The sequence below is a fragment of the Neovison vison genome, chromosome 1 (genome assembly GCF_020171115.1).
Source record: "Neovison vison isolate M4711 chromosome 1, ASM_NN_V1, whole genome shotgun sequence".
In the NCBI taxonomy this organism is placed as follows: Eukaryota; Metazoa; Chordata; class Mammalia; order Carnivora; family Mustelidae; genus Neogale; species Neogale vison.
The window spans coordinates 52,528,122-52,547,747 of NC_058091.1; the positions used below are offsets into that span (position 1 = coordinate 52,528,122).

At 38.9% G+C, this 19,626-nt stretch overlaps 1 protein-coding gene across 1 annotated transcript in view; it reads left to right on the forward strand.

Annotated features, from left to right (window-relative positions):
• IMPG1 (interphotoreceptor matrix proteoglycan 1) overlaps positions 1–19,626 on the forward strand; it is a 127,036-nt gene that overhangs the window by 15,589 nt on the left and 91,821 nt on the right. The window contains exons 2-4 of the mRNA XM_044236289.1: positions 8,316–8,549; positions 16,178–16,344; positions 16,613–16,641. Of these exons, the coding sequence (XP_044092224.1) occupies positions 8,316–8,549; positions 16,178–16,344; positions 16,613–16,641 (430 nt within the window). The remainder of the gene's footprint in view (positions 1–8,315; positions 8,550–16,177; positions 16,345–16,612; positions 16,642–19,626) is intronic.

The following is a 19,626-nucleotide window of genomic DNA, read 5'->3' on the forward strand; positions in this document are numbered from 1 at the left end:
ATCGTGTAGAAAACAGTATGCTTAAAATCCATGCAACTTTTTGGAAAAACATTAAAAAAGGCATTCAGTATATCTGTACAAGTTTTGAGGCATATTCAGGTGTGTTAAGCACAATGTACATCTTGTCCTTGCTCATTGGAAAACTTCTCAAGTGTGTAATCAAACATTTCTACTAAGGTAGTAGGTACACAGGAATATAATTGATCACAAAGAAGCTGAGCACTTGCATAAAAGACATAACCCCCCCACACTCATTTTTGGTAAGGTCAGGAAGTTTATGCAAGATTGGATTATTATTTTTGAAAATTTCCAGTCATTGATTTGATCCTGGAATGTTATCTACTTTCTCTCTGTGGAATTCTGTTCTTCGAATGGAAGTTTTTGTTCTATAGGAATTCCAGTAACTTTTCTCTCTACTTCTGTTAATTCATTCATTAAGGCATTGCGGCCTTTTCCCTTAGGAAACATAATGGGTTTGCTAAGTGCTTATACCAGTGACTGTTGCTCTCATAACAGTGCTGCCATAAAAGCCCCATTCCTTCCTTTCCTGTTGTCTGTTTTATTGTCACAATGTGTGTATGGTAATCCTATATTGTGAGGCTGCAGGATTAGATGGCTGGAAAATCTCTCTCTAGAAGTGAGTTTAGTGAGGAGTGGTCCAAACAGGATGGTTAAGGATCCACTTGAATATATAACCAAGAAAGAGACTGATTCATGGGCAAAGCTGAGCCATGAAATGGAAACTTCATAAACAGCCTAAAACTGGAAGCCAACTTTGGTATAGGAAGAAAAAAAAATGATTTGACGGAGATGGTGTGGACTATCAGGGCTTCCAGGACGCATGCTAACATCAAGGCCATATGGCCACCAACCTAGAGTGGAAAAGATAACTTTGGAATGAAGGGCTAGCCTTCACATTAGCTAGTAGATGTGCTTAGGCAATTTAATTTTAAAACAATAAATGAAGAATCAAAAGCCCGGTATTTCAGAGGCTTTTGCCACCCTACCCTTGGACAGATTTGACTTTTCCTTAGGATAAAGTCATATTTTAATTTAGTATTTGAATTCAGTGTTTGTTGAATTAAATTCCTTTTCTAGATACATGAAAATTTCCAAACTTGTCATAGCTATACCAAGTTGCAGGATTTGGGTTAGCTCCGGGGGAAAGTGGCTAAAGAAAAAAAAAAAGACCCTCACCAGTTTAAACCGTCAGTGTTGACCACTTTTCTTAGCCTGCTGGAGGGTGCTCTGCCCATGGACATGTTGTCTTCCTTCCTGCACACCTAAATATTTTTGCCACACCTCTCATGAGAACCTCCCAATCTGTTGGTGGTCCATTCCACCATGGCTATCTCAGACCTTCCTCAAATGATCTGTTTTGCTGAAAAATCACCGCCATCAACAAAAGCCAGTATTCAACATCTACAATTCCAAACTCAAAGTGGTAACAGAGTTTATTTTCCAAGAGTTTTCAGCATATTTTATGTTACATAGTGACACCTTCTGGTGAAGTAATACATCAGCAGGTCGGATATACCAGGCTCTATGAGCACATTGCAAACCTCCAAATAAAAAAGGAATGGAGGGGAACCCTCCTACACTGTTGGTGGGAATGCAAGTTGGTGCAGCCACTTTAGAGAACAGTGTGGAGATTCCTTAAGAAATTAAAAATAGAGCTTCCCTATGACCCTGCAATTGCACTACTGGGTATTTACCCCAAAGATACAGATGTAGTGAAAAGAAGGGCCATCTGTACCCCAATGTTCATAGCAGCAATGGCCACGGTCGCCAAACTGTGGAAAGAACCAAGATGGCCTTCAACAGACGAATGGATAAGGAAGATGTGGTCCATATACACTAAGGAGTATTATGCCTCCATCAGAAAGGATGAATACCCAACTTTTGTAGCAACATGGACGGGACTGGAAGAGATTATGCTGAGTGAAATAAGTCAAGCAGAGAGAGTCAATTATCATATGGTTTCACTTATTTGTGGAGCATAACAAATAACATGGAGGACATAGGGAGTTGGAGAGAAGGGAGTTGAGGGAAATTGGAAGGGGAGATGAACCATGAGAGCCTGTGGACTCTGAAAAACAATCTGAGGGTTTTGAAGGGGCAGGGGTTGGGAGGTTGGGGGAGTCGGGTGGTGGGTATTATTGAGGGCACATATGGCATGGAGCACTGGGTGTGGTGGATAAACAATGAATTCTGTTTCACTGAAAAGAAATAAAATAAATAAATAAATAAATAAATAAAACACACACACACACACACACACACACACACACATACACAGAGGAATGGAGGAAAAAAGAGAAGAAAATACAAGGGGATATGTTGATAGCTTTACATGTAGTATCAGAGGAATCCTCACCCAAATAGCACCTTGCTTTGTTTCAGGTAAAGTGGTAAAGATCTTTCAAAGAATTTTGCAGTGGGAATGGAAAAAAAATGGGCCAATAGCTGGAGAGGAAATGGTATCAAGAGAATCCTTTAAGAAGAAGGGAAAAGTAATAGCATGTTTATAGGCCACTAGGAATAATCCAGCATAAAGAGGGGAAATAATGATGTGGGTAAAAGATAGAAGAGTTTCTGAAAGAATGTCCTCAAGAGGTTAAAAAGAGAAAAAAGAAAAAAGAAAAAGGTAGGATCCAGTGCATAAATGAATGAATAGGCCTTGAGTAGGAGCGCACTGCTCATCAAGCAGTCATGGGAGGGAAAGCAGAGTGTATAAACTCGGATGCGGTCAGTGAGCAGATGCAGTGCTGAACACCGATCAAATCCTCTTCTTGCTCCTCTTATCCTTAATAAAATGTGGAACAAGGTCATCAGCTGAAAGTGAGAATTGGCAAGAAGTGCAGGAAATCTGAGAAAAGTTGTATGCAGTTCTCCCAGAGAGTGAGAAACTCAGTGGACCAAAGAAACTTAGTATGATCCTAGTTAAGTATTATACATTGAAAGTGAATCCAAATGGTTGTTTTTCTCCATCCATGTTCAGCTACAAGGGTGCGAGTGAGGAGGAGGAAGAGGGCTGAATTTAACATGGTTATGGTTTTACCTCTCAATTACAATAATTGAGAGTCAAGGGAATTAAGGACTTGTATCCTAAAGAGATAGGCAATATTAATATTGTTTCCCATTGATATCCATGGTTTTAATTGGTTCCATTTATTATTTATTTACTCTTGGATAAATTGAAAGTATCTAGAAATGCTGACTTTACTAAAATATATGCATAACTCATCTCCTTTCTGTTCTTTTGGTTTTCATTCACAAAGGAATTTTTTGTCTTTTCACTTGGGATATTATCTTTAATAAGATAGCTGTGTCCAAAGCCTCTGATATTAAACCCTATAGCACGGAGAAAAAAATTTAAAAGGGAGGTTGCAATAATATAGGTGAACAGGACATAAGAAACTAATTTTTATGGCCTAATGGTTTTTTTAATGAATCCAATTCATACATATATTGTAAAAGACTCATTACTAGTTCTACATGAATTTTTCATGAATTAAATTGATGAATATATACTGCATATGTGTCCTGTCCAGACCCTGTACTAGGTATGCACCAAGGTGAACTGGGGAGAGGACAACCTCATAATACTCAAGTATTTGAAGTCTAAAGGGGAAAATGTATTTACAACAAATTATTCTTCAAGCAAGCACAACAACACAAATTTCATGACATTTGTCCATCTAATTTACCACTATATGCCATCCTGGGCTGAAACATAGTAGATATTTAATGAACACTGGTGAATCAGTAAATTAGTAGAGATCTGAGCCACACGAAAGCAATGCAAGGGATCAATGTATGAATTCCGAGTGTGGGCTTGAAGAAAGCTTAGTAGGAAGGAAAGAAAGCTTAGAAACTGACCCATGAAGGAAGAAGAAAAAGAGCAGCCCTCTAATATGAAGGCACAGACAAACATAAGAAGAGTATTAAAGCATGGAAGCACAGGAAGACTTCGGGGACGCGCATAGTCTTGTCTGAGGACTGAGGACAAGGGTTGTGAAAGAGCACGGAAAGAAGGAAGAGAGATACCAGGAAGTGGCCTGCATGGACAGTTGGATAAAGGAGTTTTTACTGAGCGCTTATCCTGTGTGCAACAGTGTTTTAAGTGCTGCCCAAGTGGTAACTCCTTTACTAATGTCACAGAAACCCTGTAAGAGAGGCACTGTCATTCACCATTTTACAGGGGAGGAAACTGAGGCACAGGCAGGTCAAGTGCTTCCAATTTGTGCAGCTGGTGAGTCACAGAGCCAAGGCCCTGTGCCCCACTAGTGCTATTAGAACATTTTGACTAGTTGAGCAACATATGATTTCTGTTGTTACTACATTTTTCTTTCACAAACTATGAACATATTTAAATTAAATTTAGAAAGTAAGCAATGAATATTAACTGTCTCTTGCCTATATTTAGAAGTTCTGAATAGGCAAATGTATTAATTTCCATTTTTCTCTTTTCGTCATTCAGTGATATGACTATTTCCCAAAACTATTGGCTTAGGATTGTTTTCCTGGTGATTAATCCATAATATGATATAGTACGATTGCATTTATTTTTATCCAAATACATATTATAATTAACTAAATTTTCTAATGTTCTTGTACTCTGGAAAAAATAGAGGGTTTTTTGGTTTGTTTTTTCTGAACTCACTTTGCCCTTCTTTTTCTTTGTAACTTTGAACTTCACCCAGAAACAGCTGTTGATGGCAGCCAATTCATCATCATAGAGGTTAGACTTATGTTTTGTCAAGTATTTTCGGCCTCAAAAGATTTTCTAATCTTCTATTAAGTATGCTCCTTTTTTATAGCAGGTCATTCAACTATCAATTCATTCTCATCAAACTTTTACCTACTCTTTCTAAATACTTATATAAAGTAAAAATATCAAACACATGAAAATACATCTAGAGAATCAAAGTTCAGTTCAATTTCGACATTACTATTTAGGCAGGACAGAGGACAACATCTAATGATCTAATTGTTTTGCCAAAGCTTGCTTCCATTAGCTCCAATAAATGTCAGCTCTTTTTACTTCTTTGGAATCTGTAGCATTCCATGTTTCAGTTCTTTAAATTTGGAATTTATTTGATTGGAAATCCTTGGGAAAGATAGACTTTGTAAGTGTGGCTAGTTCTATAAATATTTTTGGACCCAGGTAACCCTAGTCCCTGTTCTCAGAGACTTTGCCTACTTCTTTTCTAGTGATGACTTGGGGCCAAAATGCAGGCAGAAGATTCTGATCCATAAGTGATTAGTATCATCACAGGCAATCCCCTGTAGTTGTCTCTATGTAATTTAGAGGAACACAAGCTGAGGTGTCTGATACTCATGTGAAAAAGGACACCAGAGAAAGATGGAAGATGGTTAACCAAAAGTAGAGAAATGTTTAACATAGGGGAAATAGGAGGAACTGTGAACTTGGCCTTTGGTATTCCAGAGAGCAGAAACAGGACTAATGGGTGGAAGCTACTAGAAGATAATTTTCATCTCAAAGAATTACTAGGTAGAGATTTTAAAAATGGAATGAGGTGCTTCCTTTATGAGGCAGACAACCACTTATAGAAAATTTGTCATGGATCTCCCTTAGCAAGGAGATATTAAAAATTCAATGTCCATATAATTCATTTTCCAAACAGGGATACATTTGAGAATGAAGGGATAGCTGCAATAAACCAGGATATCCCAAGCAAACCAAGTCTCACTTCTCCTAATTCACCCTCATTGTTGACCACCAGTTATGTGTACTGGACATGTGGAGAATAGGAAGATTGACCCTGGAAAGGAAAAGGGAACAGGTCAGAGCTCATAGGATTCTGGGACACAGAGCAAATCTGTAGTTTTTTCACCACCTTCTATTCCTATCCTGACAGAATGAAGCCCAAAGGCCCAGAACAAGTAGATCTATGTGAGAAAGCCTGGATATGAGTGAAGTGTTAAGATCCAGAAGAATCCAAGTAGAAACAATGCCAGGACAGGGACATTCTTCCCAGAGCCGGGGGTTGGGGGGAGTAAATACTATTCCCAAAGCAAGCCATTCGGAGAGTTCTACTAGAGCATAACATAAAAAAGTCAGAATAGAAACAACCCTGAAGGGCAGAGCTTTGTCGGGGGTGACAAAGTGGAGAGCAGGACCAGCATTGTGATAGGCACTGTAAGAGGAAAGAAGTGCAGAATGTATGGGTAGCACAGTTTTCCAAAGTATGGTCTGTGCTTACTATACTGGATAGGCCCAGAATTATCTAAGGATGCACATTTTTTTCTTCCATTCTTAGTGGTATTTGAAATTTAATTACAAAAACTTTTCTGTGGCTTACACTGAACCTTGTGAGTGCTTGAAAGTTTACTAAAAATTAACATTCCTAAGCTAGAATTCCCATTTTACTAACTGTAGTGGGCACTAATGGCCGTACAGTTAGCTCATATCCCCTTCTTGCACTTGCCAGTGTTCAATGGGCACCTTCCAGTCTACCATGCAGCCAGCCTAACTCAGGGGAAATTGGCCACCTCCACAGTTAGAATGAGCCACGCAGGGTAATTCCAGTCCCCTGCTCTGTGATCATTCAACTCAAATCAGTGGCATTGGTGTATCCCTTGGCAACTGGTGTTGGTCTGGACATAAGGCGTAAGTCAGCCATACTTTAGGGAAAGGTTGTTTTTCAAAATGAACAAAGGTAATCAAGTTTAATTTGGTGGAAGCCAGCCTACAGCCACCACATGAGGGGACTGAAAAGGAAAGGAGAATGGCAGAAAGGCAGAGTTAGAGCTCCGCTTTCCCCCAGGCATTCCTTACTGTTAGCTTTCCTTTCTATGCAATAGGTTCCTTTTTGTTTAAGCCATTTTGAAATGGGTTGTCTTGACTCTTCACCTGAAATGCCCTTACAGATCCATAAAACAGAGGTTTCCCAAGCCTGCATGCATATAGAATCACCTGGGGACCTTCCAAAGTTGCTGATGCTGCATTCCACTCAGAGATTATGATTTATTGGTTTGATATGTAGCTGGATGAGCAAAGTAATCCATACGCTCCCTTTCTTCCTGGAGAGTCCTAAGAATTTATCACTGTCCGAGATTGACAGAGTCCTCTAAGACTCCTCAAAATGCCAGAGAATATGTATGTATTCCCTCGGGACTTGGTCCACCCTCTCTAAAGAAGGAGGGACTTTTATGCTTAGTGGCAAGACTTGAGTTGCTCTGCAGCTAATCTTCTTGTATTTCTGCTTGATTCCCTTGTCTGTGCCAGAAGACTAGAGTTTGAGGCCCTTCTTTCTTTAGCAGAGTGGGAATCTAAGTCTCAGTAAGCCACAAGCTTAGGATCTCAAGGGGCCATAGTGAACAGTCCCAACTGTTCCTCAGTCATTCCTTTCTTAAACGGAAGACAGATAAATGGAAAGAGGTGAAACAGGACAGGAAGAATGGAGATCTGACCACTGTTAACAGGCTCTGACACCTCCAAGCCTCAGTATACCCTACCATGTGATAAACTGAGAAAAATCGTGTCAGTTTCATCAATATAGCAGAGCTTTTGTGAAATAATATAACACATGTGAGAGAAATTCAAAGTAAGAAAGTATTCAATGAATGTAAGTTACTGTTATGAAAGGTCCAGAGCGTTAAAAATGAAGCCTAGACCTAACCCTAACTGATACAGCAATGCCAGCAGGATGAAATGGCTCAGGGAGTGAAATCCTCTGCCAACCTGATCTCTTCATAGGCCCCTTAATTTTTCCTTTAACCTCCCCCCATAAAATATCCTGCTCACTCTGTAAAGTCAACTCTAACACATGTTCTTGCCCCAACCCACTTTCACTGTGCTGCCCTCTAAGCCCCACCATACAGAAATCCTAGGGCTGCCACTAATAGATAGGAAGATTGTTTTGTTGCATTTCCCCACAGGCTTCTAGAAGCATTCCACTTCCTCATCCAGAGTGTACCTCTGGGTACCACAATGTGCTATCATTCCCCACTTGAATTATAATGTCTATCAAAAGAGGCATCTCTTGGGAGGCTTGAGTGCTAAGTGGGGAGTGATTTTTAGAGATGTGTGGGAAATGGTTTCAATATTTGGCAGCTCCTAAAGGAAGATGATTTGAGATGTTGGTTTAAAAAAAATGCACTTGATCAGCTCATTATGCTATTCCCTTATTTCTAAAAATGCCTCGTCACTGAAATTTGGCAGTTGAACGAAAGTAGAACTTGAATAAACCAGAGGATTATAACTTTTAGTTTATTTCATTCATTTATCGTATGTTTCACATATATCAATGTATATATTCACCAGGAAATCAATCTTTCTTTTTCAGATCTCTCCATTAAAATATACCATTCTGAAACTAAAGACATAGACAATGTCCCAAGAATCGAAACAACCGAAAGTACTGCAAAAATGTACAAAGTGTCAACCATGAAACGAATATTCGATTTGGCCAAGCCTCGAACAAAAAGGTCAACATTTTTCCCAATTGGGGTTAAAGTCTGTCCACAGGAATCCATGAAACAGATTTTAGCCAGTCTTCAAGCTTATTATAGATTGAGAGGTAAGGAAAGAGATGGAAACTGTTTAGCCTCTCTTTCTTTTTATCTTTTTCCTTTCACTCATCCATACGTTGTCTTTAGCCCCAAATTTCCCAAATCTCTTATTTAGTCACAAGGGTTATAAAAATCAGTCAACTAATCTGAGAGTAATGAGTAGTAGACATTCAAAACTATGGTAGATACCTGCTTTACATTTAAAATAATGTCCTATGCAACATAGAACCATTAAGGCATTTAACAAGTCATCAGAAGGTCTTAGCATCTGAGTATTATCTCTTTGTTTTATTTTTGCCAAAGCCCAATATTGAATTTTAATGTTATAATTATGAAGTGAGAAGCACAGAATGATTGTAATGTCAGGAATCTGAGCAAGTTGATTTATGACTTAAGATTTCATTTTTCAAAAGCCACATTACGGTCCAGATCCTCTCTCCCTTCTTGTTAAGTTTAAGTTGTTTATTGCTGATCCAGCAAAAAGGTCTGAAGTTTGGAAACCTGGTGGCACATCCAAGTGCAGAGGAGTCACAAATTAACAGTGGTTACCAAGATATAATGCAGGGGTTGTTAACAGAATTTACAACACAATTACTGTGATTTCCAGCAGAGTTACAGTGCAGTTTTCACCCCAAGTCAGCATAACGGGATTCTTGCGGCTTTCTCAGAAATCATTATGGAGTTCAATCACACCACAGCTATCAGCGGATATCCTTGTCATTCACTCACTACAGATGAAAGTCACCATGACTTCTTCTTTAAATGGAAACAAAACAAAATACAATAGTTAGTAGATACTATTAAATCCCCCAGGTTGCTCCAAATAATGCAAAATATCTTAGCTAGCTGGAAGCCTAAATTCAATTCATCTTACACCAGAAAGTTGAAGGGTTTGCTGAGGTCCACCTTCATCACAGGAGATAATTTTTTTCCAATCCAAAAAACACAACCTGCTCTGCTCTATTGTTTTAAGTCCATTACCTATAACATGCTAGTTCAATTCTAGCCTGCGATGTATTGCAAATTACAACAGCAGAGAACCTCTTTCATGATACCAACATTCTACAAAGTTCTTGAGTATCTCCATCTGTAAAATATACAAAGGTTAAGTTAGTCTGGGGAGTTTTTGCTGGGTTTTGGAGGCATACGTAACAGTCTCAAAAATATCAAGCCTTATGTTCCTCATATGTCTCATTTTATGTGGAAGAGACATTTGCTTTCTCACAGAAGCCACACCCACAGACAAATGACAAGTGCTGGATCACAGTCAGAAGGGGAACTCTAATTATAGAAAATGAAGCACACTATATTATTATTCTGAGGTCCTAGCATGGCACCTCTGCATAGCAGTGTCTGAGTAAATGCTTATTGATGGATACAGGAGGCAAAGAGGCCATTGGGAATGCAAAGACAAGACAATAAATGTGTAAATTATTCATTTTGAATGTGCCTACACATTGATCAGATAATGACGCTGGTAAATTTCATGTTATTTGTTCATGAATGGAAGTGAAATATGTAGCATACGCATCACGTAGAATATGAGCACAACTGCTACTTTCATATAACTTCTAATGCTTTATGACATTCACAAATAGGATTCATCACAGGTATTTATGAAATAGGCTATTTATTGCTGCAACCAAATTTTTAACTCTGAATTTTATTCTTTATTCTTGATTAGGTTTACCTTTTTCATTCTTGCTTCCTGGATGAAACAAACCACTGTTTTTATACCCACAGCAACAACAGTCCATTAGCTTTATGGTTGCTCCTGGGTGATATGAAATTTTACTATTCATCAGCATGGGTTTCTTAAGTCTAACAAATTGGTTCACAAAGAAACAAGAAATAAGACCCAGCTACAAAGTGGTGCTCCTTTGACAGAGTAACACACTTCTTGTTTTTGTTGCTGCTTTTACAAAATTATCTTTTGACATCTTTCAAACTTAGGAAAGAAAGCTTCCACATTCATCAAATCAAATGGAATATTGAGATATTTCTTCTTCTAATGCTTAAAGCAACACAAATGAAAATGATCTGAGCTTCATGGTAGACTCATAATCATACTCATCCCAAAACACAAATTCAAGACAGGCAAGTTTGTTTCTGGTAGCCTTCCAGGGGAACCCTGTTCTCCTCCCTAGGCAAACTCCTTTCAAGTCCCCATTCCTCTCTATCTCCCTCCCTCTCTTCCCCTCACTCTCCTCCTCTTCCTCTTCTTCTTCCTTCTTCTTCTTTCTCCCTCCACCTCTGTCCCAAACTCAATACCAAAAGCTACATCTTTCTTTCACATTAATATATGCCTTAGAGAGACTTTAAGATAGAGGGCATCCTACTTCTTGCTTCACTGTGTGTTGTCCAGAGACCAGCAACATCACCAAGATTTGGCTGCTTGTTAGAAATGCGATCTTGCTTTAACCCCATCACATCTGCTTCCAGAATCTGTATTTGAATAAGATCCCCAAGTAATCCATTTGCACTCTAAAGTTCTAGAAGCACTGGTCTAGAGAACATCTAGCAAACACCCCCATGACAGAAATTTTAAAAATGAGGTAACATGCTCAGTCAGGGCCATCATTGGTGGCAGAGCAGGGTTAGAACACAGCATTCGGACTCCTACTCCAGTGTGCTATCTCTCCATCTAATGCTTACCCAACCTGGTGGCAGACATTTTTACATATCATTGGTCTAACCTAATCCTTACAAGTGTGAGTGATTATCCCAGGGCATGCCAGCCTCCAGGATGCATGCTCCCTGGGGTTCATCCCACATTACTAAATAGCCTACAGTATAGCTTTCAGCCAAAAGATTAAGACTCTGTGGTCAGATTTCAGACATCGGTCAGCAACAGTGGAAGACTAAAGAGGCAAGGTCTAAGATTTCCCTAGAATCTATGCAGAAATCTCTCCCAGTAGATTTAGGGAAGGATGGTGGTGTAAGTTAGATAATGGGAAAGTTAAAAGGTTAGAAAAAACCCAGCTTTCAGAGGTTTTCAGACTCCTCTAAGACCTGAGATCCTTTCATGTTTCAACTTTCAAGGGTTCTTTTGATGCCCTCTTGGTAAGGATGGGGGAAACTCTCCTGGTGGGACATGGGCTGGTGCCCCTGTTCTCCCAATCAGACAATTTCTACACCTCCTGCTTTGTGCTAAGCTAAGAGGTCAGAAAAATGACATCAGAGCAGTCACCAAAACAACCTGCCCCTCAGAAAGTCTAAAGAAAAACTGCTGGTCCCTGTTTCATCTTTCACATTTTAATCCCTATAAATGACAATGCCCCAGGGAAATAATTCTTTTTTTTTCCTTTTCTTTCTTTCTTTCTTTCTTTTTTTTTTTTTAAGTTAAATTCCTGTTGGTTAACATGTGGTGTAGTAGCTTCAGGAGTAGAATATAGTGTTTCATCACTTACATATAATACCCAGGGCTCAACACAAGTGCTCTCCTTAATACCCATCACCCATTTAAACCATCACCTTAAAACCTCCCTCCAGCAACCCTCAGTTTGTTCTTTACAGTTAAGAGTCTGTCTTATAGTTTGCCTCCCTCTTTCCCCTGCCATGTTCATGTGTTTCACTTCTTAAATTCCACATATGAGTGAAATGATATGGTTTTGTCCTTCTTTGACTGACTTACTTTGCATATTATACTCTATCTCCATCCATATCCTTACAAATGGCAAGATTTCATTCTTTTTGATGGCTGGCCTTGTAGAGTGAGATTAGAAGTTTACTTTCATTTCTATTTTTTTTTAAAACAGTTTGAGAATAGGTATTAATTCTTCCTTAAATGTTTGGTAGAATTCCCCTGGGAAGACTCTGGCCCTGGACTTTTATTGAGAGATTTTTTTATTACTGATTCAGTTTCTTTGCTGGTTATTCATCTCTTCAAGTTTTCTATTTCTTCCTGTTTGGGGGTAATTTGTGTGTTTCTAGGAATTTATCTATTTCTTCCAGATTGCCCAATTTGTTGGCAAATAATTTTTCATAATATTCTCTTATAATTGTGTGTATTTATGTAGCATTGGCTGTAATCTCTTCTCCCCGGAAAATAATTCTTTAAGCAGCTTCAGACATTTGTGCTTTAGGGAGAAAGTTCTCTCAGAGCCTTTGTGAAAAGGAGATTTTAATGGGGGTGAGGGTGTTCTGTGTCTCTGAAGTAGGAAAAGGGCAGCAGAGAAAGGAGCAGAGCTAGAAAGATGTAGGCACAAAACAAGCCTTAAATTGGACTGAAATAAAAGGAAGACTTAACCTGAGACCAAAAGCAACATGCCTGAGGGTACGTTGAACTGGTAAATAGAAGGATTATCATATTATATTCTCCCAGATGTTTCACACACAGATTTTTTTTTTATTTTTTTTTAAAGATTTTATTTATTTATTTGACAGAGAGAGATCACAAGTAGGCAGAGAGGCAGGCAGAGAGAGAGAGAGAGAGAGAGAGAGAGGAAAGCAGGCTCTCCGCTCAGCGGAGAGCCCGATGCGGGACTCGATCCCAGGACCCCGGGATCATGACCTGAGCCCAGCGGCTTAACCCACTGAGCCACCCAGGTGCCCCTCACACACAGATATTATCAGTGAAAGTCACCAACACTAAGACCTCAAAGGCAGTGCAACTTGATTTTATGTATATATAAATGCTGTATCTCTGGCGCTTAAATGTGATTTGAACTTAATTAGCAGGTACATTGGGGAGAGACAGAAAGTCAAAATAACACCCCAACAGAGAATATGGAGTAAGTAGATGAGAAACATAGCAAGGGCAACTGATTTGCTTAGGCTGGACATGCAACTCTTAAGATTTGGGCAAGTCTCTCTTAATCTTACAAACCAAACTGAGGGTTGCTGGGGGGAGGGAGGATGTGGAGAGGGTGGTTAGGTTATGGACATTGGGGAAGGTATGTAATATGGTGAGTGCTGTGAAGTGTGTAAGCCTGATGATTCACAGACCTATACCCCAAGGGCAAATAATACATTATATGTTAATAAAAATAATTAATAAGAAAGAAAAAACAGAAAAAGGGAAAAAAAAAAAAGACCTGGGCAAGTCTCAAGATACTCAAGTGTTGTTTCTTTCTTGCATTGTATGTAGACCCTTGAGTAAAAATGAAGATCAAAGACTGCAGGGTTTTTGGTACTGGAAAAGGCATTACAACTCTCTGATCCTTGCCTGACAGGAGGAAGCTAACATTCACAAAAGTGTGTTCTCCTGGTGAAGCTATTCACGTGCTCTCCAGGTGTGCTGAACTGTATTACTTTCCCAGGTGTGGAAAACTTGATGGCATATTTGAGGTGGAGGGGACTGCACCCACTCCTGGCTTTGTGGGTTCTGGTGAGGTGGCTGCTGGTAAATTAACCTGAGCTTCAATTGGTCTGGAATTCTCTTTGCCTCTTAAAACAAAAAGTTAAGAAAAATCCAGACATACAAAAAATGGGAGTGAGGGACTATAAAGCATAGGAGTAAGAGTCTCCAAACTGGTCTTCTTTCCCTTTGTTCCTTCCCCCAATCCCTTCTCTCAGCATGCAGGCAGTTTCTCTAGAAAGTCAGATGATATCAGCTTCTGCCCCAAAGCCTCCAATTGCTCCCCATTTCTCCTGGGGTAAAAATCAACATATTATAATTGCCTATGACAGATGTCATCTTACTTTTTACCCTCACTTAATACTCTAAAATAATTTTTAAATTATGTACTCCTTTGCATGCTTTTCGGTTAATATCTGAAGTTTTTTGTCTTAAGTTTGAATAATCAGATAAGAGGCAACTTCTGGTGTGTTGTAGATATTGATATTGAAAATGAAACAAAAATTAGAACATTCGTGTGCACCTAATAGAATCTACCATAGCTACACAGTAGTTACCATCAAATACTCCATAGAGCATCCCTTCATATACTCTTCTCAACAGTAGGAAATGCCACAGGGATCCTTTTTCTTCATATAACCACATTTCCACCCCACTTCCCACTTCACAGCCTTATCTTAATGTATTTTGTGCTTGAAAGTCTGTTAGTGGTTACTCTTACATACTTCTCAGTAACAAAAATATGTATATAAATTTACAGATTTTATTTATTTCCTGTTACTATAGGCTTTATGTGTACAAAGAAATTCCTGGGTTCAGCATTTATAATTACTTTTAATATATAATTAATTGAAACAACTAGAGTCAAAATTAACAAGAAATTTAAATATATTTCTTTTGACAGATATAAGATCAGATACAGGTTTTGTGGGACTAACATTTGCAAATACAAATTTAGGAACAAGACTTTGGAAGAGCCCAGTGTACATGAAGGGCCTGTAGCTTAAGCTTCATTAGCTTCAGCCTCTGGACACATGGAGTGCTTTGGTGTTGTTCCTCATATTAGTTTATGTACCATTACTTCTTATTATGTGTTGCCAAAATGAGATAGGACTTAGCACCAATTTTATCCCTGTTTTTTGACTTGGTTTCCCTTAATGCTGAGAAAATTTAAATGTAAATAAGTAGATGGAAACAGATGGGAGTTTTATTATAATAATATCTTTATTCTTTTTTTTAAGATTTTATTTATTTATTTGACAGACAGAGATTACAAGTAGGCAGAGAGGCAGGCAGAGAGAGAGGAGGAAGCAGGCTCCCCGCTGAGCAGAGAACCCATGTGGGGCTCGATCTCAGGACTCTGAGATCATGACCTGAGCCGAAGTCAGAGGCTTTAACCCACTGAGCCACCCAGGCGCCCCAGTAATATCTTTATTCTTTAAGTTATTTTGACATTAAATGCTTACAATCACATCATGATCTGTTATTATTTTTAATGATTTGTCAGCTGTCAACTCCATTGGGACTTCTTCTAATGTGTTGAAAGCAAAGAATCAGAAACCACACTGCTGCAAAAACAAGCATTACCCCTCAACTGAGTTCACTTGGTTTCTTAACCTCCACACTGTTATTTGACATCGTCCCTTTGTGTGGCAACTTAGAGGCACTGAGCCACAGTAAGATTTGGGAGGGTTGAATGGGGGAAGAATGCGGGCCAAAGGGAAAGTGGAAAAGGAAAGATGGACTCAGGCAGATGGACTTTAGGGAAGCATGATAGGAAAAATGAAATGTAGATAGTGCTTCTCTTTAGATTGTCTGTGTGCCTCTGTATCTCTTGAAAAGTCTTTAAATACAGCCAGGTTCCTATGCCCCAGTTTGGTCCACAAGGTTCTAAACAGTCCCTGTTCCCCTCACCACATCTTTCTGTCTTCATCCTATTTTACTGTCATACTTGCCCTGGTCACACTGACCTCTCTGCTGTTCCTTCAATGTTCAGAGCATTCTCCAACCTTGAGGCCTTCTCCCTACTGCTCAAAAGTCACCTTTACGACGAGACCTTCCTCAACTGCCTTATTTTAAACTACAACCTCTCTCTCTCTCTCTCTCTCTCTCTCAGTCCCCCCATATACCCTGTCTTCCTTCTTTTATTTTTCCCTATAACACATAGAAGAGTTCAATATATATTTGCTAAATGAATTAATTTCTGTGGGCTATAAATCAGTGTGTCCACATAAGCCATCAAAGAGTGCTCCATGTTCTAAGATTATGCTTGGGCTGGGAAACAGGGATCATCTCAGGATGTGGCCATTTTCTGCTCCTTATGGTGTTTCATTGCAGTGTGTCAGGAAGCAGTGTGGGAAGCATATCGGATCTTTCTGGATCGCATCCCTGAGCCAGGGGAATACCAGGACTGGGTCGGCCTCTGCCAGCAGGAGACTTTCTGCCTCTTCGACATCGGAAAAAATTTCAGCAATTCCCAGGAGCATCTGGACGTTCTTCAGCAGGTGAACCTAAGCACTGTACATTTGGAACACTGTCCAAAGAGCTCCCAGGCCTCCAGTCCCTGACCCTTTTCATTTGGTTTCTACTGTATAAGGATTAGTTGAAGAAATGCTTAGAGATATTTGAGAAAGCCAACCAGAATTTTATTTTTGCAAAATAGCATTGTACAGGCTGGTTGAAGTGAAGTTAAAGGGAAAAGGGAATGAAAATAGACTTTAGCTCTTCAGTTGACATTTTCTCCTGGTAAAATTACTTTTTATCTTTCTGCAGAGAATAAAACAGAGACACTTCCCTGAGAGGTAAGTACCCAAAATAGAGTGCAGCATGCTCTTGACTTTTGAAAGATCATATAATGGAGTGAGACTGAGCTATTGTACTTTTATGATATTATGTCAGCACTGAAATCTGTGTAAGTTATTCTGACAGACAAATTATGCATATACTGTGCTAAAGATAAATGAGTATATAAAGGGGAAATGGATAGACCCTAAAGACTAGATAAATGTTGGTGCTATGTTTGCAGATAAAATGGATTCATTACTATGTGTTAAGTATCTAATATGTATTTTCACTTATAAGATATAGAACAATTAAAATAGTTTGATTTTTAGAATTTATGATAAACTATTAGTTACATCAGGAAAATACTAATACAATCAGACAGCAACCTGCATTTTGAACTCTCATTTGGTATTCTGTGAAGCATTAATATTTCTCAAACTAAATTACCAAAGCACTGAGCTATACTCTCAGCAAGAACTGAATATCAAATAAGAAAATCAAAATGAGAAAAAGGCAGGGAAAAGTACATTAAATAAAATGATTAAAGAAGAGAGACAAACTCTAAACACAAATTACATACATTTTATAACATTTAGAAATCTAATTCTGAAGACAATACTAAGAGAGACACAAATTTGGCTGTATGAATTACTGACAATTCTTTATAATGCTTTTCACATTTGTTCCTTCATTTCTATTCTCTTTGCCAACAACCTCTTCTAGGACCTTACTAATTTACGCTGTGAAAAATGTCAAATCTGATCTCCCTAATGGATTTCCCTGCCTCTAACCTCTTCCCCTCCTTAACTTGTATAACTGTTACTGGATTAATAAGCCTGAAAAAAAATTCCTTTTGTTTCACTGGGCTCTGTTCAATGACATTCAAAAGAATCCCACATCTTCCTCTTACCCTTCTGAATATCCTCTGCCCACTGTTACCTTCATGCTCTGTGTGCAGAAGGCTGACTGGTAAGGATAGAGTCATGCACAGCCTTTGCCCTGACTCCTAGGTAGGACCAGCCAGTGGGGGAGCAGGAGATCAGAGGGAGAGAAGAGAATGAGGTGAGTGAATTTCTCACCTCTCCTCACCTCCAGCTTGCAAAGTCTCCAAGGGCTGTTGTCCTCCTTCAACTTCAACTCAGCTCCTGTCAAGCAGCCTTTCCACAGATGCCTCTCTGTCTCTGGTTCATGGTAACTGGGCTAAGCATACTTTGAGCACCCCACTGTTACCAGCCCTGGGGTACTGCACTTGGCCTTGTGGTTGTTCTTATACTCTTCCCACACCTTAATAAGTCATTCCTTTTTTAAACTTTGCTCAAATCATCCCACAATGAGTGAGTCATCTGTGTCCTGCCAGGACCTTCACTGAGGCATAGGCCAAACTAATCATTTGAGATCTTCCACCCCCTGACCTTTCCAACTTTGCATCCATTACCCATGATCCCACTGTTGCTACCATGTCACCTACTGCACATAGACCACATCTTCCTCATCCTGGATTCTGACGCCTAGCCTTTCCCTCTTGCTCGGAAAAACTTGCCTTTTCTACATTACCTATCCAAATCCTACTCTCCTTCAAGCTCATAGTGAAGTCCCACCTGGATTCCATGATGTCGCAACAGCCCATTTGAGCCTGCAGCAGTAGCTCCCTGCTTTGAACTTTATGTTCCTTTTGGCACTTACGTTATTATTTAACACTTCCTCATTTTACCATATTTTCCTGTAAGAGTTTAAACTCCTCAAGGGCAGGAAACTTTTCATATCTCTCTACCCACCACCACAGACCTGAGCAAAATTCTCATATATTTTGTTAATTGATAAGTCTACAGAGCCTCTCTTTAGAAATTTTAAAAAGTTGTTATGAGAAGAAATAATGTGATTGAAGAAAACCTTACTACTAGAGTATTAACTTTGTTCACAAGACACAGATATTCACTCTTCTGATTAACTATAGGATGGTACTTATTCCCCCGTTTTCAAAAAAAGAAAAAGAAAACAAAGGAGAGGCCATCCATCCATAAGAAAAAAATCCAACAGGGTGTACCAAGAATTGATTAAAAAAAAAATTAAAAATCATAGGAAACAGCTACCAAAGACAGAAGGAGAAAGAAATAGAATCATCCCATCCATTCCTGTGTCTACCAACATTGCTAGAAAGAATTGCTAAGATGTAAGAGACAAACATTTTACATTAACTATGATTACCAAATTGGGAAGAAAGGAAGGGAGGGAGGGTGGAAGGGAGGGAGGATGGCCAGCCTGTTATTTCAAGCCTTTCTAGGAAGACAAAACAGAAAACTTTCTCACGTGAGTAGCCTGTAAATCTGCCAGTTTCAAATGACTTTAAAATAGAAGCCAGTGAAAGAACCCAGTGTCCCAGCTTCCCAAACTATAGCTTCTGAGGAATGGTCTAGATTGTCATTGCAGTAACAGAATTACACCCAGTGGCAAAGGATGAGGAAATAGCATCTGACACAGGATCCTGCTCAAAGCAGGCTGTTGACTTGTAACTAATGCTATAGCCAGCACTTTAATAACTGTTCCTCTTGGCTGTTTTCTTTTTTATAAGAAGATAAAACAAGAATACCAGAGTTATAATAGGAGGAAAGATATCTTACTATAAACAAAGTTCTATAAAGTGAAAACAAAGGAAAATTGTCTAAATCACAAATGCTCTAATGTTTGATATGAGATCTTTATAAATATGATATCCATAAAAACTATTTCTTAAGTATATAGCAAAGTACCAGTAGAAACAAACAAGAATACCTAATTCCAAAATGGTCTAAAGTTATGTTTAGCCCGTGTGCACCAATATAGTGTTTACACTATATTGTGTTTACATCTATTCTAATTGGTCACATTTTACATCTATTCTAATTGGTCACAGCCCATGCCAGGCCAATAGATAATATTTTGTATATTATGTCTATTAAGACTTTGGTAAAACTGGGTGTGTTAGAAATATGTATGTAGATGATCCCATTGTCTTTAGCCAGTCT